The 22,531-nt window shown below is 44.3% G+C and overlaps 1 protein-coding gene across 1 annotated transcript; it reads left to right on the plus strand.

The window, feature by feature from the left end:
- Nucleotides 1–6,367: 6,367 nt before the first annotated feature.
- LOC144583066 (uncharacterized) lies at nt 6,368–16,756 on the plus strand. The gene is made up of 7 exons (XM_078379978.1): nt 6,368–6,409; nt 6,776–6,872; nt 10,554–10,696; nt 12,100–12,175; nt 13,243–13,383; nt 13,638–13,809; nt 16,627–16,756. Exons 1-7 carry the CDS (start codon nt 6,368–6,370, stop codon nt 16,754–16,756), a joined length of 801 nt encoding a protein of 266 aa, XP_078236104.1.
- Nucleotides 16,757–22,531: the final 5,775 nt, after the last annotated feature.

Here is a 22,531-nt window from a genome sequence, read left to right on the forward strand (position 1 = left end):
CGCCAGATGTTTCACGGGGGTGTCGAATCACCATCTCCCTCTTGCCTTGCTTCTCCGGGCTTCTGCTGCTACAAGTCCTTTTGTAAAAGGAACTGCATCCACACGACGTTTCAATTATACTGGTGTTTCGTCTCTATTGTTCTCCTTCTCAAAGCAGATAAGTCTTCCAGATGGAGTTTCCTTGGCTGTTCTCACACGAAATAAACATCAGCATTAAAGTAAATGAAATATGAATGTGTGGTGATTATTTTCAAATCCTCTGCTTTCAGGTAGGAATGGGCGAGAATTCAGTTCGTTTTCATTGACAACCGCTGTCAAGTTCCACAAAGGTCTTCATAAATTCAACAGAAACAACCAGAATTTTTTTTAAAAAAAAAATAGTTTGAATAGGAAAGGAAGCAAAACTGACAGATTATTTCCCCTTTATTTTTGGCAAGGAACCTCCTATGTTTAATTCTTAAAAGTCCGGCTTTGAATCCCCATGTATTCAACTAACCTCATGGCACCACATTGAGGTTCTCATTCGGGGAGGGATGTTTTTGAATATTTAGACTGAACATACTTCATTCTTAGAGTTCTACTTGGCTAATAGACTCTGTATAGATAACTAATTGTGGCTCAGGGGGAAAAATCTAAACTGGAAGCCTTTGAAACTTACCTAGTATCACCGTTTTTTCTTGTCCGGGATGTTGGCAAGTCTTTGGGTGTGGGTCTCGAGTTCGAGTCTGGCACCTAGTCCTGAGTAGCTAAGCCCCAAGTCTGAGCCCCTCTTAATAAGAAGCTTTTCCACCCCAGATAAAAGCGAGGGGTGGGTGGGTTCTGAGTCTCAAGTCAAGTCGGAGCCATTGAAAAAGAAACCCAAGTCACATCCAAGTTGAGTCTCCACTGTGACTTAAGTTCAGCTTGACTGCAAGTCTCCTGATGAGGGCCAATACTTGCATCCTTTTCTTCCTCTTGTGAAGAAAAAAGTGGGGGAGGAGGAATCACAAATTGCATATTCAGGCTGGGAAGAGCTTCTTTTAAAAAAACCCAACAACTGCAGAAGCAAAGGGTATTCCACCACTGCTCCCAATTTCTAATGTGGGATATATTTCTTTAAGAGGAATAGAATCTTAGCAGCCTAAATGACAGTTAAAGAAAGCTGACTGAAAACATGATTGTAACATCTCAAATGACCATCAGGCAAGGAGGAGGTATTGCTCATTATTATTATTATTATTATTATTATTATTATTATTATTATTATTATTATTATTATTATTATTATTATTATTATTATTGTTGTTGTTGTTGTTGTTGTTGTTGTTGTTGTTGTTGTTGTTGTTGTTGTTGTTGTTGTTGTTGTTGTTGTTGTTATTATTATTATTATTATTATTATTATTATTATTATTATTATTATTATTATTATTATTATTATTATTATTATTATTATTATTATTATTATTATTATTATTATTATTATTATTATATGCCTGATAGGGCAACATTTACTCCCCGAAGTTCCCCTGAACTTTCTTTAGGAAAAAAATGGCCAGCCAGAATCACTGAATCAGTGGCTAGATAGGAAACCAACACGCATATAAAATCCCATTGAGGTCTTGATGACACTGGCAAGCCAGATAGGGTGAGTAATCTTTCCTGCAGCCTGATTCGTAATCTCCTTTAAAGCTGTGTTCAGTTTCACACAAAAGCCCTGGACCATCTCAGTGTCAGTCTCTGCACTGTCCCTCAATCCTGTGCAGTTTGATATATACCCACAGCCCCGGCCCCCTTCTTTGATACCACTTCTCTGTCTTTCCTCTTCTTTCTTAACCTGTATTTCCTGTGCAGATGTGATCTGGCGCTGAACTGATATATCAATGCAGTGATAAGGTGATACAGCGCTAAACTCAGTAGTTTATTTTTTAAAATGGTTGCGTGTGCGGGCGAATAGGGAGAAAGATCACAGGGGTGGGTGTTCTGATGTCCCAGATCATCATTTCCCATCTGAATATGTTGGCTTGGGCACGTCGTGAGAATGGCTGATGGTCGGATTCCAAGGGATCTCCTGCATGGAGAATTAGTACAGGGAAATCGCCCCAGAGGGAGACCACAGCTGCGATACAAGGAGATCTGAAAGCAGGATCTGAAGGCCTTAGGAATGGACCTCAACAGATGGGAAACCTTGACATCTGAGCGTTCAGCCTGGAGGCAGGCGTTGCATCACAGCCTCTCCCAATTTGAAGAGACCCTTGTCCAGCAGGCTGAGGCCAAGAGGCAGTCCTGAAAGCAGCAAAATCAGGGAGCTGGACAGGGGACAGATTGCATTTGTCTTCAGTGTGGAAAGGATTGTCACTCTCAAATTGGCCTCCTCAGCCACACTAGACGCTGTTCCAAGTCCTCCATACAGAGCACGTTACCATAGTCTTTTGAGACTGAAGGATGCCTAATATCACCATAAATCCACTTGGAGTCATGCTCCCAACGAAAGAGTGGATCACACCATTCATGTTATCCAGGCTTTAAAAAAATTAGAAACCCACAGTGCTATCCAATCCAAATTGGATACGAAAAGGGGCGGGCTGATTTGCATTGGCCTCTGCCTCACATGATCATTGAAGACTACTTTGAAGTTACCTGTAGTAATTGTGGAGCAGATCCCAAACTCTTGGTCTATCTAGTTGCAATCTTAGTCAAGGAGAATAATCTTTCTGGAACAAGCAATAGGATTCCAGTTTATGAATCTGTCCCTCTGCTTTTACTATTTAGCACTCATTTGAGTTCTGAGAAGGCTATTGTATCCATGTTAAGTTCTCCCTGAGAGTCAGAACAAGTCTAAACAAATTACTCTGAAGGATCTCAATGCTGTATTAGCCTTTAAACTCTGATAAATGTTTCCTGTCAAGTGGAAAGGAATTTATTTATTTATTTATTTATTTATTTATTTATTTATTTATTTATTTATTTATTTAACTTATATGCCGCCCACACTACCCGAAGGTCTCTGGGAGGCTTACAGCATTTAAAATACAATAAAAAGGCAAAATAAAAGGGCAAAAGTGTTTCCTTGATTTCTGGTGATACAATATTTATTTATTTATTTATTTATTTTATTTCTATCCCGCCTATCTGGTCGTACTAGACCACTCTAGGCGGCTTACAACAAACCACAACAACAAAATTTTAAAACATTACAATTTAAGAAAGATAGAAATTAAAAAGATATAGAGAGAAAATCGTCAGGAGTTTTCTGTTGGAAAGGCCCGCTTATACAACAGCGTTTTTAGTTGTTTCTTGAACATGCCCAGCGAGGGAGCCGCGCGAATCTCAGGAGGTAAGTTGTTCCAGAGGCGAGGAGCCACCGCCGAGAAGGCCCTATTTCTGGTCTTTTCCTTCCGGGCCTCTCTCGGCGTTAGGCTCCTCAGCCTCACCTCCTGGCTTGCACGAGTGACACGGGTAGATCTTGGTGGGAGAAGGCGTTCCATCAAGTATCGAGGTCCTAAACCGTTTAGGGCTTTGTAAGTAAGCATCAAGACTTTGAAGTCGATGCGGAATCGGATGGGCAGCCAATGCAATGCGGCCAGAGTGGGGGAGATATGTTGGTATCTTCTCACTCCACTGAGTAATCTGGCCGCAGCATTCTGCACCACCTGTAGTTTCCGCAGCAGCCTCAAAGGTAGCCCCACGTAGAGCGCATTACAGTGGTCTAATCTTGAGATTACAAGCGCATGCACCAAAGTGGTGAGAGCCCCAACATCAAGGTAGGGTCGCAGCTGGGCTATCCGCCTAAGATGAAAGAAAGCGGTGCGGACCACGGACGCCACCTGGGATTCCATGGTGAGTGCCGGGTCCAGATGGATCCCCAAGCTGTGGACCCCATCCCTGGCGGACAGAGTCACCCCCCCAAAAGTGAGGGAGTTTCCCATATCCCCAAGTGTGGGGGCGCCCACCCTCAGTACCTCCGTCTTGTCCGGGTTCAGCCTCAGCCCGTTCTCCTGCATCCATTCCAGTACGGACTCCAGGCAACGCTGAAGGGACAGAACGGCATCTCCTGCAGTTGGAAAAAAGGAGATGTAGAGCTGTGTGTCATCCGCATATTGGTGGCACAGTGCCCCACACCTCCTGATGACCCCACCCAGCGGCCTCATATAGATGTTGAACAGCATTGGGGAGATGATCGACCCCTGTGGGACCCCACAATTGAGGCTCCACGGGGCCGAGACAGCCTCCCCAAGCTGTACTCTCTGGGGACGGTCCTCCAAGAAGGAACGGAGCCAGGCCAATGCGAGGCCACCAATTCCCAACTCAGAGAGCCTCCCCAGGAGGATACCGTGGTCAATGGTATCAAAGGCCGCTGAGATATCGAGGAGGACCAGCAGAGACACTTTGCCCCTGTCGGCCTCCCTCAATAGGTCATCACACAGGGCGACCAATGCCGTTTCTGTTCCATGGCGCGGCCTGAAGCCCGACTGGAATGGATCCAGGGCATCTGTTTCATCCAGGAGCGCCTGAAGCTGATCGGCCACCACCCTCTCGACTACCTTGCTCAAGAAAGAAACATTGGCGACGGGCCTATAATTGCCAATTTCGTCCGCCGCCAAACTAGGTTTCTTTCTGATGGGCCTAATGAGTGTTTCCTTGAGGGCAGAAGGAAATCTGCCCTCAAGGAAAGACCCATTAATTATTACAGTAGCCCATTCTGTTGTTGAAGGCCTGGCTGCCTTGATTAGCCAGGCCGGGCAAGGGTCCAAGGAGGAGGTGGTGGCACGACAGCGATCAAGCGTCCTGGCCACAGTGTCGGGCGAGACGGGCCGAAAGGAATCAAAAGTCACCGGACAAGACGGAGCGCTGGACATCTCAGCTCGACTCACTGTATTCAAAAAAGGGGAGAGGTCCCGGCGGATGGCCTCCACTTTAGATTTAAAAAATGCTGCAAATTGGTCCGGTGTAAAACTAGGGGGAGGCCTATCACCCGGGCCAATTCCGGATAGGTCACGTACTATACGGAATAATTCCGCCTGCTGGTTGGATGCCTCACTTATCCGGTTAGTGAGGTAGGTTCGGCTGGCAGCCTTTACCTTGGCTTGGTAAAGGTTAGTAGCGACCTTAACAGCTATACGATTAAAAACCGTCGGGTCCTTTCTCCATTTGCGCTCTAGCTGTCTCCTGACCCGCTTCGATGTCCGGAGATCCTGGTTAAACCAGGGCGCCGGGCGATCTCTGCGGCGGAGAGGGCGTTTAGGCGCGATCGTGTCTACGGCACTAGCCGCGGCGGTGAACCAGCCGTCGACCAGAGCCTCGACAGGAGCGCCAACCAGGTCAGCCGTAACCCCTCTCATGGCATCCTGGAATCCAGTCGGATCCAGTAGCCTTCGAGGGCGGACCATGACAATAGGTCCTTGCTCCCTGCGAGGGGGGAGAGCCATCTTGAGGGTGCATTTTATTAGGTGGTGATCCGACCATGACAAGGGAGCCGACTCAAGGTCAGTCACCATCGGACCACTCTCACTCCCATTGGTGGAAAAGACCAGGTCTAATGTATGGCCACCCACGTGTGTAGGGCCGTTAACATGTTGGGACATGTTCAAGAAGGCCATGGTCTCCAGGAACTCAAGAGCTGGACCGGAGGTCCCTGCCCCCGCATGCACGTTAAAGTCCCCCAGGACCAATAGCCTCGGGGAACCCAACAGTGCCGTGGAGACAAAGTCCACCAGCTCCGGTAGGGAAATGGCTGGGTCGCGGGGAGCACGGTAGCCCAGCAAGATCCCAATACCGTCCCTGGCCCCAATCCACACGTGGAGGGCCTCAAGACCCGGCTTTACCACCGAGGAGTGCCTAGCTACCTCCAAGGTGGATTTGTAGACGATGGCAACTCCCCCCTCCGTCCCTCCAGTCTACCCTGGTGTTGGACAGCATAACCGGGCGGACAGATAAGAGCTGGGGGGGACCCCCCTCACCGCCAATCCATGTTTCGGTTATGCAAGCCAGGTCTGCATCTTCCTCCAAGATAAGGTCATAAATTAGTTGGGTTTTGTTAGATACAGACCTGGCGTTCAACAACACCAGGCGTAGAGTAGAGGGCTGGCTGGTCTGGTTACCTCGATATTGAAGGTTGGTCTCCGACTCAGAACAAGGAACAGCCTTTAAACATCTGTTCAAAGTTCTTCTGACACGAGTAGGGATGGAGCCAACGCCATATCGCCCTCTACCAATGGTCACAGAGATGTTTTGTGGCCCCTCGCTGGGAAAGCGGGCCCCCCATTCCATGACGAAAAGGAGAGATAGAGAAGAGAAGAAAAGCAAAAGACAAAATAAATAAATAAATAAATAAACACTATACATTTCTATACAAGCAGTTTGTGGTCTCTCTGATGCTGCTATATTCACGATGGCCATCACTGGCCATCCCAAATTCTGGCTCTGCAGCTGGGTGCCTAAACCCCATAGCTTTCCGAGGGTTAGATCCAGTTCTTAGTCCCAGCTAGACTATGAATGAATGGGACTCCTTAAGTCAATAATATTGACTAAACTATTGGGTTTAGTCTCAGGAATCTGTCACTTCATCTTCTAAACTTAGAGGCCATTTTGCATTAAATCGGTTTTCCAAGAAGACTTCAACCTAGGGGATGATAAAAGGGAAGGAAAAGGCCATCTTCTGGAGTTGTTGCAAGTGTTCATATTGTTCTTCTCATCACTCATCCACTCATCTGGATTATTGATATGAACAATTTGGGAAGTTGCTTTTTTTTTGAAGTTGCTTCTTTCATATGAATGTCTTTTCAGAGCCTTTGAATAGAAGCATCTGATTCATTGTGGAAAGAGTTTCCATGGCTTTCTTACCATCATGCAGGCTCTTCTGAAACTTTTGATCTTCCTTGTGCTCTTAACAAAAGGTAAGGAACTGATAGACTGTTGAAAGCTTTCTACATTTCACTAAAAGAAGCCAGATCCAAGCTAGGCTCAAATGACTGGCAATACCAATTGTTACAACATGGAGGAAGGTTTTTTTGCTCTCTGCTGAGTTGGATTTTTGATACCTGTCAGAACGTCTCTCCCATGGAATTGCTACCTGTGTCACCTGTTTCTCACAGACCTTGCTTCTACAGTTGTCTACACCAAAGGAGGCTCAGTGGGTCTCAACTAGGAAGCAGGCCTTCTTGCTAATGGCCCATCTCTGTGGAACACAATTCCACCTGAGGACCACCCTTTCGAAAGTTAGTCTAGGCAGACTAGCTCAATGACAACTTTTCCCTTTGTATTTTTTTCTTTTTAGTTTTGCATCATCTACCTCTGCTGTGGCCCCATCCCCTTACTGTCAATGTCTCTTTTTTATTGTTGTGTTTAAATTTCATTTCCTGGTTTATGACTGGGGATGGCAATGGATGTATTTTAGCTGCCCAGGGTAATGGCTCTTCACTGGATAGATAGATAGATAGATAGATAGATAGATAGATAGATAGATAGATAGATAGATAGATAGATAGATAGATAGATAGATAGATAGATAGATAGATAGATAGATAGATAGATAGATGCATTGATTGATGGATTGATTGATTGATTGATTGATTGATTGATTGATTCTAAAGTTGCTTGAACTATTTCCATACTGAACACAGTGACTTTGAAAGATAAGCAGGGTAAATATTAGATGGGGCTCTTTAGGATATTGGTTCCGATCCTTGGGTCCCCAGATGTTCTTGGACTGAAACTCCCAAAAGACTTCACCATTAGATGTGCTAGCCAGGATATCTGGGAGATGTAGTGCAAGAACATCTGTGGAGGAGATTTCTATATAAAGCCAGGAAACGGTCTTTCCTGATACTCTGGTGAGCCATAGCCATTCAACATTAACAGTACTGGCACAGAAGAACCAAGGTCTAGCTTATTATACGTCAGTTCTCTACCCCCTTCTTTCTCCAATAGCTTTTCGTATCAACAATCTTCTGCTGAATGCAGATTCTGAATGGTTGAGTCTAAGAGGGGAAAGAGGAAAAAAGAAATGTTTGCAAAGTTCAGTCATCCCTATACATTGGTGCCTCGCTAGACGAAATCATTGCCTAGCGAAAAGCATTTCCCCATTGGAATGCATTGAAACCTGTTTAATGCGTTCCAATGGGGAAGAATTGTCATTGTCTAGTGAAGGTCGGCCATTGGAAAGCCGCTTTACGAACCGCTGATCAGCTGTTTAAGTAGCTGTCTTGCGAAACTTAGGTCCTGAAAACACCCATTTTGCGAGCGTGGAGGGAGCTGTCAAAATGATCGTCTAGCGAAAATTGGTTTGCGAAGCAGGGACCAAACATTGTTCAGCGAAATTCGCCCATAGGAATCACTGTTTTGCAAATCGCTATAGCGATTGCAAAAAAGTCAATGTCTAGCGAAAAAACTGTCATGTGGGGTAACTGTCTAGCAAGGCACCACTGTATAAGCATATATGAATTGTTACTTCTTGTGTGTGCATTTTTCACTCCACTTGCCTCTTCCAGGAGCCTCCCTGGTGTGTGATAGATGTTACAGCAAGACAATGAAGTGTGACACCATCAGAAGAAGATGTCCTTCTTCTAAAGACGAATGCTATGTGAAATTTTCTGAGCAAATTCTAGGTAAGTGAAAAGAAGCGTAAATGGGAAAGAGGATATGCTGTAAATTGAGAGGCAAAGCCATTTAGAAAAGATTTTAGATCTTGGTGGCGAGACAAAGCCAAATGAGCCTCCGTCTTACATATCTTATTTTGGATCAAAACAGTGCCTTTTCAGGAGGATAAATGGGGGAAGATATCTAAAAGTGGGTTATTTAGGAAGTCTGAGTTTCCTTCGTTTCTTATTTAAAGACAATTTGGAAAAATTGGAGTTGTAGACCGAGGGTATGTACACATTAGTTAGATTCATCCTAGTATATTTCAAGAGCAATCTTTCCCAACCCTGGGTCCCCAGATGTTCTTGGACTGCAGCTCCCAGAAGCCTTCATCAAAAGCTGTGCTGCCCAGGATTTCTGGGAGTTGTAGTCCAAAAACATCTGGGGACCCAAGGTTGGAAACCATTGTTCAAGAGGAACATTGGGGAAAGCTTTCCCTTATCACAAGAACTGCTGCATAGCTCAGTGGCTTAAGGCATTTGGCTGTGGAGCCAGAGACTGGCAGTTCAGTTCCCCAGTGTGCCTCCTTGAGAGGGGCTGGGCCCGATGATCCATAGGGTCCCTTCCAGCTCTGCAGTTCAAAGTTTAATATTATTATAAAGACAGTGAAATTTGCAAAAGTTTGGAGATAGCATGCGCGGTGCCCAGGCCTCCCTAAGGAGCGCTTAGCACTCGATCACAGAGTTTGGCAGGCCACTTACCTTTGTGCTGAAGCAAGTCCTAAGACTCCAGCAATGTGTAGCGTAAGCCCCTTGAACAAGTCTGACCTTAAAAGACCACTTTCCTTTTACCCAGTACTTTGCAACTACAGAGACATGGGCTTTGTGATTCTTTAGAACTCACAACAGCTCAGTTAGGTAGGACTCTTAAAGATAGCTAGTTTGCAGCCCTCTCCACTCCTTGGATTGTGCCAGACTCTGCTGTTCAAAAGACCAGTCCTTCAGTAAGAATTTTTATAATTATTTTTAATAGAAAAATAGAGTTTCATAAAATCAGTTTATATTGCTCAAGCTTTAACATAAAGAACATACTCAAAGATTATTATAGTTAAATAAAATAACTAATCCCCATTAAAATAAGCTGGGCTAAGGTGAGCTAGCCCCACCTCCTTCTTTCTCTTCATTCACATTCTTTCTCCTTCAAGCCACATGCTCAAACCATCAAGTTCTTTTTCTCTCCCATCATCATGGAATTGAACTTTTCCCACATAACCCATCGTCCATTTTCTGCATTCTTTTAACTCCTCCCTTCTTCTTGACACTTAATGTCTGTTAACCAATTAGCCTCAAGGGGATAGAACACCTTCCTCCACCTTCAATTCCCATGAAAATGCAGGTGTTTTATCTCTTCTCCAATTAGCTCGGAACATTGAGTCTTCCACAGGCCTCTTTGTCTGACCTTCAACTTTATCTCTAACCATGCTGTACCAGTCTCCAGAAAAACACTCTCATACCACTTAGAAAAACACATTCCAATGTCTCTCACATCATCTTCACACAGAACCTATTTGGCTCCATCTTGCATTTCTCTGACTACATATCCCACACTGCTTCAACTCCATCACAGCATGTAGCCTTCCTTTTATTTGAGTGTTGAGTCAACTGTCCGGTATTGTCAGTGTTGTAGCCATTGGCATGCTATTGTGCAGCCAATCTGTAAGGGCCAGAAAAATCTAATTTCTAATCCTAATTTAGAGTTCATGCTTTGACTCCTTAAAATAAATGGAACTTGATATGCATATTGACTGACCTGCTAGCAATTCACAAGGCAACCTCATTAATTCAGAAGTCTCCTCTAGCTGGGAATAGCAATTGGATTTAGGTCAATGAGACAGACCGGAAATCAATATACCATCAGTTCAAACATATCCTTCTAGTCAAAATGGAGGGCCTTGGGCAAATCATGAAATTAACCCTGCTTTGTTTTTGCTTTCCTTGTAGAAGGAAAAGTCGAACAGTTTCTCGAGAAAGGCTGCGAACGTTCCCCATTCTGTCCCTATGACCAAATTCAGCTTTATTTGGGGAAAGGAAGATACTACAAGTCAGGTTTACTCTGTTGCCATGACAGGACTTGCCAAAAAAATGTTCCGAAATGTAGGTATATCATGTGTTTGCTTGTTTTCCAATCTGAAGTGTTTTTACTTTTCTTTTCAGCCAGGAAAGCTCCCGAGCCGCTGGCGTGAGATTAGTTTTGGGATCAGATATATTGAGTTTTGTACATGAAATCAGATATATTGCTGCCCATCTTCCACCATTTCCTTGGACCCATCCCTTGTGGCCCAATATAATAAGTCAATCAGTGTGTCAGGATGCATTGGAAGACTTTGAGGATTAGCTTGGCCTAACTCGGCCTAGCTTCCTGTTCAGAAAGGAAGCTCCCAGCTAGCATCGAGGCAGCAATGGGACGCTTGGGAGGAGATCGTTGGTGTTATTCTTGTTATCTGCCATCAAGTCACCTCTGACTTAACAGCGACCCTATGAATGAGCCATCTCCAAAATCTCTTGCCTTCAACTGCCCTGCTCAGCTCTTGTAACCTCAAGCCTGTGGTTTCCTTCAGGGACTCGATCCATCTTTTATTTGGTCTTCCTCTTTTCCTGCTGTCTTTGACCTTTCCTAGCATTATTATCTTTTCTTTTTGTTGTTGTTTAGTCGTTTAGTTGTGTCCGACTCTTTGTGACCCCTTGGACCAGAGCGCGCCAGGCCGTCCTGTCTTCCACTGCCTCCCGGAGTTGGGTCAAAATCATGTTGGTCGCTTCAATGACACTGTCCAGCCATCTCATCCTCTGTCATCCCCTTCTCTTCTTGCCCTCACACTTTCCCAACATCAGCGTCTTTTCATGAGATGGCCAAAGTATTGGAGCCTCAGCTTCAGGATCTGTCCTTCCAGCAATCACTCAGGGTTGATTCCCTTCAGAACGGATAGGTTTGTTCTCCTTGCAGTCCAGGGGACTCTCAAGAGCCTCCTCCAGCACCACAATTCAAAAGCATCAATTCCTCGGCGGTCAGCTTTAATCCTATTTTTTCATAATGTGCCCAAAGTAAGACAGCCCCAGTTTCATCATGCCTCCAAGAGACAGCTCAGGCTTGATCTGATCTAGGACTCACATGTTTGTCTTTCTGGCACTCCAAAGCTCTCTTTCAGCACCACATTTCAAATGAACCACTTTCTCCCTGTCCAGCTTTCACACCTATATACAGCATCTGTGGATACAAGAGTGTGGGTGGTCTTGGGTCTCCACTGATACATCCTTACACTTGGTTATCTTTTCTAGTTCCTTCATTGCTGCCCTTCTGAGTCTCTACCTTTTGATTTTTTGGCTGCCATCTCCCTTTGGATTGATGATTCAACCACGGTGTACAAAATCTGTCACTATTTCAACGTCTTCATTTGTTGACATTAGAGTTGTGTAGCACTTCTGGAGTCATAATTTTGGTTTTGAACGGATGCTCTGCCTGGGCACTCCCTCCTTTCACTTTCATTCAAAGTCATTGCAAGTTGTTTCAAGGGTGGAGGCAGGCCTAGCTAAACCTCAAAGCCTTCCTATTGGGTCCTTTCTCCCAGGTGAGCCACATTCCGGTGTCTGTAAAATATCCGTTTATCGGGTAGAACTCGCAGAATGGATAATAATGGAACCTGTAGTGTAAGAAATCAGAAAATTTCATTCCTGTTTACCACAAATGCATCAAAACTATGAGAGCAACCGGGCTGCTGGATAGTCCAGTGCTTTAGAAATCTGGTTGTGGGGCCAGAAGTTGGGAGTTCAGTCCCCCCCCCCATTATGCCTCCTGGATAGCTACTGGACTTGTTGATCAAAAGGACTCTTTCCAGCTCTGCAGTTCTAAGATTACAGTGGTGCCCCGCATGACGATGATAATCCGTTCCAGAGAAATCGCTGTTTAGCGAAAACGTTGTCTTGCGAAAACCGTTTCCCCACTGGAATGCATTGAAACCCGTTTAATGCATCCCAATGGGGAAAAATCATCGTCGTTTTTGCGAAGATCGCCCATAGGGAAGCCATTTTGCAAAGCGCCGATCAGCTGTTAAAATGGCTGCCCTGTGAAGCATCGGTCCGAAAACACCCATTTTGTGACATGTCGATCAGTGTTAAAATCATTGTCTCACGAGAAACGGTTTGCGAAGCAGGGACCCAACCATCGTCCAGCAAAAATCGCCCATTGGAATCACTGTTTTGCGAATCACAATAGCGATTGCAAAACCTCATCGTCATGCGGATTCGTCATTTTGCGAGGTCATCGTCTAGTGAGGTACCACTGTATTATAATGACAATGACGACTACCGTTGCTGTTATCAGCATATCCTTACTGTTGTCCTCCAGCAATTGATATTCATTAGATACTGTTTGTGAAGAGAGTGGTTCAGATTAATGACAAGAAATAATCAGAGCTTGGAAGAGTTATTTTTGGACCATAACTGTTAGGATCTCCCAGCTGGCATGGACGCATTCTTGAGCTGCAAAATTAACCTTTCAAAGCATTGTAGTGAATTGATGTATTTATCCTATTTGAAATTCTCTAATCTCCTTTAAAAAGCCACCTGTATGAGCGAATATATTTGGCAATTCTTTGGCTATAAGGTTAATGAGGATGTTTTCCTCTCTTGCTGTCAGTACCAACAACAGAGACAATACCCAATGGAAAACAATGTCCGGCCTGCTTTTCTTGGTCAAAAACGTGTGAGCCAGAATTGATAGAATGTACCGGATCAAATATCTACTGCTTCAACATGACCTCAATAATAGACGAGTCAGGTATGTTTTACCCTATAGCTAGGGTGCCTTTGAGCTATTCCTCATTATGTAGATGGACTGATTTTAATTACAAAGATATGTGACTTGTACCTAGCCAAAGAGATGGGAGACCTCGTAATGGTACCTTCTTTGAAATATGACTTTATTTCTGTAAATCTCAGGACTTATGTCAAATAGACTAAATAGTCTTGTTTGGATAAGAGTCACTGGCCACGAGGGCTCCCCTGATCATCTCTCTCATCTTCCATATCCAGATCAGATCATGATGGGTTGCGCTTCTACGTCGGCCTGCAATTTTTTCCGGAGCAGAACAGCGTCTCTTTTGATAGAGGGCGTTAAAAGTGCTGTATGTGAATCGACAGATTCTAGAGGGATGCGATCCACCAGCTTCTCGCTTCTTGCCTTCTCTGGGATCCTACTAATGAAGTTGTTTTCCTAAGAGGATTTCGTCCGCTCCATCTTCAGCCGTGACTCCGTTATATCTGAGTTGAAGCGCAAGGAGGTTTCCCCTCTGTCTTCTCTGTGAAAATAAACACCAGACTCAAACCAAAACACAGACTGTTTTGTATTTTTTTCCAAAAGAACTCTGTTTTTAGGAAGACACGTTTCACCTACTCAGGTTGTCTACAAGTACAGAGCAGCAAAGGCATAGAATCACAGATTCAAAGAACAAGTGAGTTGAAGGAGCCTATAAGGCCAATGAATCCAGCCCCCTCTTAAATGTAGGAATCCATCAAACCAGATCTGACAGTTGTCCAATTTTCTCTTGAATACCTTTAGCGCTAGAGCACTCACTACCTCCTGGGGAAATTGGTTCCACTGTTGTACTGCTCTAGCAGTTATGATTTTTCCCCCCTGATATTTCGCCTAGATCTGTCATCCTGTAGCTTGAGCCCATAGCTGTGTGCCCTGCACTCTGGGATGATCAAGAACAGATCTTGCCCCTCCTCTTTATGAGTAGCTTTCAAGTATTCGAAAAGTCCTATCAGATCTCCCCTCAGTCTTCCTTTCTCAAGGCTAAATATTATTTCAGTCTTTCCTCATAGGGCTTGGTTATCAGTCCTTGTTGCCCTCCTCTGAATTTGCTTCAGTTTGTTGACATCCTTCTTAAAGTATAATGTCCAGAACTGAGCACAGTACTCAAGGTGAGGCCTAAACGGTAAAGGTAAAGGTTCCCCTTGACATTTAGTCCAGTCACATCCGACTCTAGGGTGCGGTGCTCATCCCCATCTCCAAGCCATAGAGCCAGCGTTTGTCCAAAGACAGTTTCCGTGGTCACGTGGCCAGTACGACTAGACAAAGAACGGCATTACCTTCCCACCATGGTGGTACCTATTTATCTACTCACATTTTTACATGCTTTCGAACTGCTAGGTTGGCAGGAGCTGGGACAAGCGACAGGAGCTCACTCCATCACATGGATTCGATCTTACAACTGCTAGTCTTCTGACCTTGTAGCACAGAGGCTTCTGTGGTTTAACCCGCAGCGCAACCACGTCCCTGCAAAGGTGAGGTCTAACTGGTGCTAAACAGAGGGGAACTAGTACCTCATGGGATTTGGAGACTATCCTGTTAATACATCCTAAAATGACATTTGCCTTTTTTTGAAGTCACGTCACACTTTTGGCTCATATTCAGCTTTTGAGCTACAACAGTTCTTAGAACCCTCTCACTCATAGTAATAGTATCTTGTAACTGTGCATTTGTGTCCCCCACCCATACCACCAGGTTTAGAACTTTGCATTTATCCCTGTTAAATTTCATTCTGTTACCCAGTACTCAAGCTGATCAAGACCTTTTTGAATTTTGCTTCTGTCTTCCAAGGTATTAGCTATTCCACTGAATTTTGTGTCATCTGCAAATTTGATAAGTATTCCCTGCACTCCCTCTTCCAAGTCATTGATAAAAATGTTGAAGAGCATGACGGCCAGTATTGAGCCTTGGGGGACCCTACTTGTCACCTTTTCCAAGTTTGAAGAGGAGCCATGGATATGTACTCTGTGAGTATGATTCTGTAACCAATTGTGTATCCATTTGACACTTGTTTTATCCAACACACAGCTAGTTAGCTCGCTAATCAGAATACCATGGCACACATTGTCAAAAGCATTGCTGAAGTCAAGATATATTACATCTTTTTACATTCCCAGCATCTACCAGAGAGATTACCTGATCCAAAAACGAGAGGAGATTAGTCTGGGAGGATTTGTTCTTAACATGTTGGCTTCTAGTTATTACTGCATTGTTTTCAGAATGACTGCTTTATAATCTGCTCCAATATTCTGCTCCAGAATTATCTCTGGGATTGATGTCAGGCTGACCAGTCTGCAGATCCCCTGATTCTTCCTTTTTGAAGACTGGGACATTGTTAGTTCTCTTCCAGTCCTCTGGTACTTCACTTGTCCTCTATGATTTCAAGAAAATAATTGATAGCGGTTCTGTGATCTCTTCCACCAGTTCCTTGAAAGGAGAAACATATTAACATGTGTGAGAATGAGTGGCAATGGCTGGATGCCGGAAATAGAAATGCTTTTAAAAAGGCCTCCACGGCTGTTAATGGAAGCATCATGAAAGCCTTATTGCAATAGAGGACGGCAATGTGTGAATTTATAGGCACATAGGTGAGTGAATTGGGTCCAAGTAACTATGTCAAGGTGGGGATATAAGAAGGGGAAGCGCAGCAGCTGAATGAGAAATCCAGAGCAAATGGGTGGCTTAAAGAAGACATGATTTATAGCAAGAGTAAGGCTCATCTGAAAGGGACGTGGTGGCACTGCAGGTTAAACTGCAGAAGCCTCTCTGCTGCAAGGTCAGAAGACCAGTCATCATAAGATCGAATCCACGCGATAAAGTGAGCTCCCGTCACTTGTCCCAGTTCCTGCCAACTTAGCAGTCTGAAAGCATGTAAAAATGGAAGTAGATAAATAGGTACCACCACGGTGGGAATGTAACAGCATTCCATGTCTAGTCATGCTGGCCACGTGACCATGGAAATTGTCTATGGACAAACGCTGGCTCTATGGCTTGGAGATGGGGATGAGCACCACGCCCTAGAATTGGACACGACTGGACTAAATGTCAAGGGGAACCTTTACCTTTACCTTAAGGTTCATCTGGAGGGGAGTTACTGGCAATGATGAGTCGTCTGATCAAGCCATCTTATCTTCCATTCCCAGGTGGTCTACACATTTACAGTGTCCTGAAAGGTTGCACATCTAGGTCCTTCTGTGTTCTGTTAAAAAGCAAAACTGACCTCTTGATGGGCAATTTTCAGAAGGCTACCTGTTCACCACAGGTTTCTAGGGGTACTCAGTCCTTCAGCTTCCTTCCGCAAATGCTCACTGGGCTCCTGATGATGAAGATCTTCTCCTAAAAGGCAGCTACATGGAACTGTCACCATTTTGCATTCAATCATTAATCCGTTCTCCATTTTCCTCAGTGAGAGTAAACATCAGGCTTAAAACAAAGACTCTCAGTGGTTAATGTGTGTGTTTGTCAATGGGTGCAAGGAGACAGGTTTTCTTCATTTGATATGGCCTGCTGATATTAAGTGACCCTCAGGATGTTTGTTGACCACAGTGAAGAATGCTAGGAGCTTCTGGAACAGAACATCTGGAGAGCACTTTGTTACTCCATTGTAGACCCTGGCTTTAAATCCAATAACTAACTACACTGAACCCCTTTGATTACTATGGATGGTTCTTCAGAGAAAATAACCTGTTGCACCAACGATCTATGACGGGCTCTCTTGACAGTTTCATCTGAACACCAGCACAGTGGAAGGCCAAATATGATCAGAACAGCAGCGTCGAACAAAGACTTGTTTAACCCAGATGTTTGCTTGAGCTAAAATTCCCTCCCTAAAAGGATGGAAATAAAGGTATTTTATTCCTGATAGGCAAGCATTAGCTTCTATTCTATTCTGGAGATTAGATGGGCATGAATCACTTCATGCCGAAACATCTAAAGTTGCCAGGTGCTGTGTATCCCCTGACCACCCCCTAGCCGGCTCCTCCACTCACCACCCAGCGCATGCTGCTCTTTCCCTCCTTGTCACATGATCTTCCAGTCCGGGAAGGAGCATGGACTTCCCTTTCCTGCCTCCTCCAGCAGCTGCCCACTTAGACGAGGAGGCGGGGCAGGGATTCCTGCAGCATGGCCCATGCTTACTTATCATTAGATGAAGCTTTCCATGTATTAGCTTTGAAGCCATAGTTTATTATTTATAAAAAGCAACACACACTTCCTGGATAAAGATAATAAAACAGGGACTCAAGTTGGCAAAACTGTTTTGAAGTTACCCAGACTTCTGGGAGTGTAGAGTATTCTAACTTATGTAACAAGGAAACAAGGGCTTGAATCGCTTTTGACAAACAGGTAAGCAAAAGAAAGGACTATGTTACACCTGCATTATTAGAACTGAGCTTACTTTATATGTACCTAAATATTTGTAATCATAATACATGTGCACTATCTGATTGTGGTTTAAGTTAAAATAATATTATTAGAGAAAATCATGGTGTTTATTACTAGTCTGTCCATTATTTCCGTGAATCTCTCTTCCTTCTAGCTAATCTCTTTTCACAAGGGCAGACTTAACAGAACATTTTCAGAGCCTCCGTTTATCACGACATGTAATGGAAGGATGTCATTTTTTGTATGGCCTTGATTTGGCATCATCAGAACTCGCTTCCATCAACTGATGACTGAACGAAACTGCGGCTCCTTTCTTTTTATCTCATACCCCTTCCCTTCATCCAGCATCTGTCTATCATGGCAACACAGATAACTGCCCCTTTAAAAGAAAATGGAATCTTAGAGGCTGGATGGAATAAAGAGGAAAAGAATCTCAATGACAGTGACTGGAGGTAGGTGACATGTCTTGGATGTAGCTATTTTGGGTTTAATTAAATTAAATCAAGGTGAAAGCAGTTTGCGACTAGTAAGGTTCCTGGTCAACAATTTCCCATCCTCTAGATTTTTAGGCCAACATCTGACACTAGGGATTAGACCTCTGTATTGTCTCAAGAATAGGCACTAGTCACATCACAGTGATATGGCCTTTGTGATGTCACGAAGAGGTCTCTTCCACAACAATACTGTAACAAAAATATATGTATCTATAGGTGTGCTTGTGCAACAGGCATCTTTATGAAAGGTGACCTAACGGTGCTTCATTACCTGTCTTGCTGTACATTGCATGAGCAGCTGAAGATTGGGGATCCTTATGAAGAGTTCTCCTCCACGTACCGTGGGCTTCTGGCTTGCTGGTGGCGTGCAAGCACAATACATATACAAATTGTATTGCATTTAGTCAGTGATCTATGGGGCCACCTGGAACTGGGTGGAAATGAATGTTGTTTAGTCATTTAGTTGCCTCCAACTCTTCGTGACCCCATGGACCAGAGCACACCAGGCCCTTCTGTCTTCCACTGCCTCCCGGAGTTGGTCAAATTCATGTTGGTCACTTCGGTGACCCTGTCCAACCATCTCCTCCTCTGTTGTCCCTTTCTCCTCTTTCCTTCACACTTTCCCAACATCAGGGTCTTTTCCAGGAGTCTTCTCTTCTCATGAGAGCACTCTATTCTTAAAACCACTCCACCTACAAAAGATCAATCTATTTCTTCCTCCAACACCATTAAAAGGATTCACTGTCTATACCCGAACTCTGCCTAAGATTGTAGGAATGCCCCTATAGAAGGAGAACAATGGTCTATTAGTCCAGTTTCCACCATCCCACGATGGCCACTTGCAGAAACCAGAGCCAGCTGAATTGCAAATCAACAATCTGCTTCGTAAACTGGCCTTTCATTCTGTCCATCTTGAATCTCCTCCAACTCTAATGAATTGCATGTCCTTGAGTTTTGGCATCACCAAGTGGTGGCCAGGATGGAAACTCCCCTCAATCCACTTTCTCTACACCAGGACAGGCCCTTTGAGCCAGAGGCTTTGATCCATCGATGAAAGAGTTCTACACTAGCTTCTGTGCATGGCAGATTCCCTTTCATCATCAACATCAGCATGAAAGTGCTACTGAGACTCTTCCTCTTCCTCACACTGCTCAAAACAGGTAAGGTCTGGTTGCTGATCAATTTTAGCCTTGTTCCATTGAGGGAGAGGGAAAGTGCTAAGACCTATGCAGGAGCCAGATGGTTCACACAGATGTGAAATAGAAGATATACCTAATATCTTTATTAATGCTAATAGCATTCAGTATGTTGACTTTTGGACTGTGCATAAATCACTGATTACATTTGAAAATCCAAGTAACTTCTACAGCATCGGAACAAGACCCCCCAAAAGGAAAATTCAGGGAGAGAACCAGATTTCCAGAGAAAATTAAATGGCTACACATCTTACGTCATGCTATGGGACCATATAGCCACTTACACCTAGTGATATAATGGATTTCAAGAGAGCTTCCCCAGCTAGGCAATGTTTAAGTGCCACCCATACTCTGCTTCCTTATATATTAGAGAAATTCCAATTAGTACCTTTCTCTTGCAGTATCAGTCAAGTGCCAATGATTTATATTTAAATCAGCAAAGTACAACTGATGCTGCTATTTTCTGTAACTTCATTTAAGATGGAATAAGATGCAATGAGGCTGTCAGTTACATGTTTGTTGAGAGAGAGAGAGAGACTTTTAAAGTAAAATCATATCATAGCATTTTTTCATGTGTCTCCCCCCCCATCCCCAGTTTTCCACTGCTACAGGTAAAATGCTGGACATAAACCTACATAGATGGGAGAAAAGTCCCCAGAACAACTGACTAAATCAGAGCTGTGGAACCTTTGGCCACCCATGATTTGGCCTGTATTCCCCATACTTGGGACGTGGTGCTGCGGGTTAAACCGCAGAAGCCTGTGCTGCAGGGTCAGAAGACCAGCAGTTGTAAGATCGAATCCACGCGATGGAGTGAGCTCCCATCGCTTGTCCCAGCTCCCGCCAACCTAGCGGTTCGAAAGCATGCAAATGCAAGTAGATAAATAGGGACCACCTCGGTGGGAAGGTAACAGCGTTCCGTGTCTAAGTCGCACTGGCCATGTGACCACGGAAATATTGTCTTCCAACAAACGCTGGCTCTATGGCTTGGAAACGGGGATGAGCACCGCCCCCTAGAGTCAAACACGACTGGACAAAAATTGTCAAGGGGAACCTTTACCTTTACCCCATACTTCATGCCCTAGTTGGCCATGATGATTGGGGCTGAGGATCTGTGCAGTAGGCTAGGACAGTGCTTCTTAACCTTTGTTAGTCAGGTGTTTCTGAACTGCAACTCCCAGAAACCCCAGCCAGCAGAGCTGATGGTGAAGGCTTCTTGGAGTTGCAGTCCAAAAACATCTGAGTAACAAAGGTTAAGAACCAGTGGGCTAGGACATCTGAAGGGATAAGAGGTCTCCATTTATGGGTGAACCTTTAGTCCCCAGTAGAGATGGGCAACTTGCTGCAGTTTGGCAACTTGTGTGTGGTTTGGTGGATCAGGCCCACAGGTGTTGCATGCGTGCCTCAGATTCCATGCCACGCCTCCTCCTCCTCCTCCAGGCACCCATACAGAGGAGGAGGAGGAGAAGGCAGGGCAGGAAAGCCCACAGCGCTGCTTCTGATCTGAGGCTGGCAGGAGGAGGCTGGGCAGGGAATCTGGGGTGCCCATGGAGCCCCTGTGGTCCCGATCTGCTGAACCGCACTGTACCATCTGTAGGACTCCTCAGTGGAAGGGAAAGCAGAGGAACAATGGTTAGCACCTCTTTATCCTGTACAGTTTGCCTTCTTCCTGCTAAAGTTGGATTCCAAGCCTCATGTTATATTTTAAGAAAGTTTCATGCTTCCCCGAAAATATTAATTTGTGTTCCAAAAATGCATTCACACTTATTTTCAGGGGATGTTTTTTTTTCATGTACAACAACCTATATTTATTCAAATACAGTCATGTCATCTTCTGGTTGCTGCAGAAGAGTGGAGGGCGGGCTTTTACTGAAATGGGGCTTATTTTTGGGGTAGGGCTTATATTACGAGCATCCTGAAAAATCATACTAGGGCTTATTTTCAGGTTAGGTCTTATTTTCGGGGAAGCAGGGTAGATAAGGAAGAGAAGCATGTGTCTGTCATGGTCTCATTTGAGGTTTGGAAGATTACGTTTTAACTCCATACGTGGACTTGGTGTCCGCGGACATGTGTTGCTGTCTTTTCGCTGTGCAGGTGCCCCTCTCAAATGTGAAACTTGTGAAAGCCATGGACCCAACTGTACCAGCACAATGAAGACCTGTCCTCCTCATATATCTACCTGTGCGGTGGCACTTATTGAAAACGCTCTAGGTGAGTCTGGAGGTAAAGCCTATGGGCAGACCAACAGATCCAAGGCTAGACCAGATTGGACCAGATCTTTTCCTCTGCCAGACTTTCATGATTTGTTGGGTTCTTGCTTTTAAAAAATCCATGCTATATATTTTTTTAAAAATGTGATGTATTTGCAAAAGTGCTTTTCAGTTTGGTAACTAAGCCATCATTGAAAGTGTGTGCGTGTATGTGTGCATGTGTGTGTAGGCTTTGGACTGGCTTCTGACAGTTTCTTTAGTGCAGTGGTCTTGGGTCTCCAGATGTTCTTGGACTCCAACTCCCAGAAATCCTGGCCAGCACAGCTGGTGGCGAAAGCTTCTGGGAGTTTTAGTCCAAGAACACCTGGACACCTAAGGCCGGGAACAATTGCTTTAGGGCAGTGGTCCTCAACCTTGGGCCTCCAGATGTTATTGAACTACAACTCCCAGAAGCCTTCACCACCACTTCTGCTGGCCAGGATTTCTGGGAATTGAAGTCCAAGAAACATCTGGAGGCCCAAGGTTGGGGACCACTGCTTTAGGGAATCGGCTGTTTTTTTGCAATTTCCTCCAAAGATTTCAGTCTTGTTTAACCGTTCATTGAATATCTGCTTTCATAGATACTATACAAAGCTGATTACGTTCTCCAGGACAAATAAACAAAACAACAACAACAAAAATATCTTAAGTGTTCATCTGTGTGAGGGATTTTACAGGCATTTCAGCAATACACTTATTATAAGTGAAATAATAACCTTCTATACTATTTTTTAAAATAATTGTCCTTGCTTTTCGTTTTGCTCTGTGACATAATACTTTTTGATTTTTTAAA

This window comes from Pogona vitticeps, chromosome 9 (assembly GCF_051106095.1).
Source record: "Pogona vitticeps strain Pit_001003342236 chromosome 9, PviZW2.1, whole genome shotgun sequence".
NCBI lineage: Eukaryota > Metazoa > Chordata > Lepidosauria > Squamata > Agamidae > Pogona > Pogona vitticeps.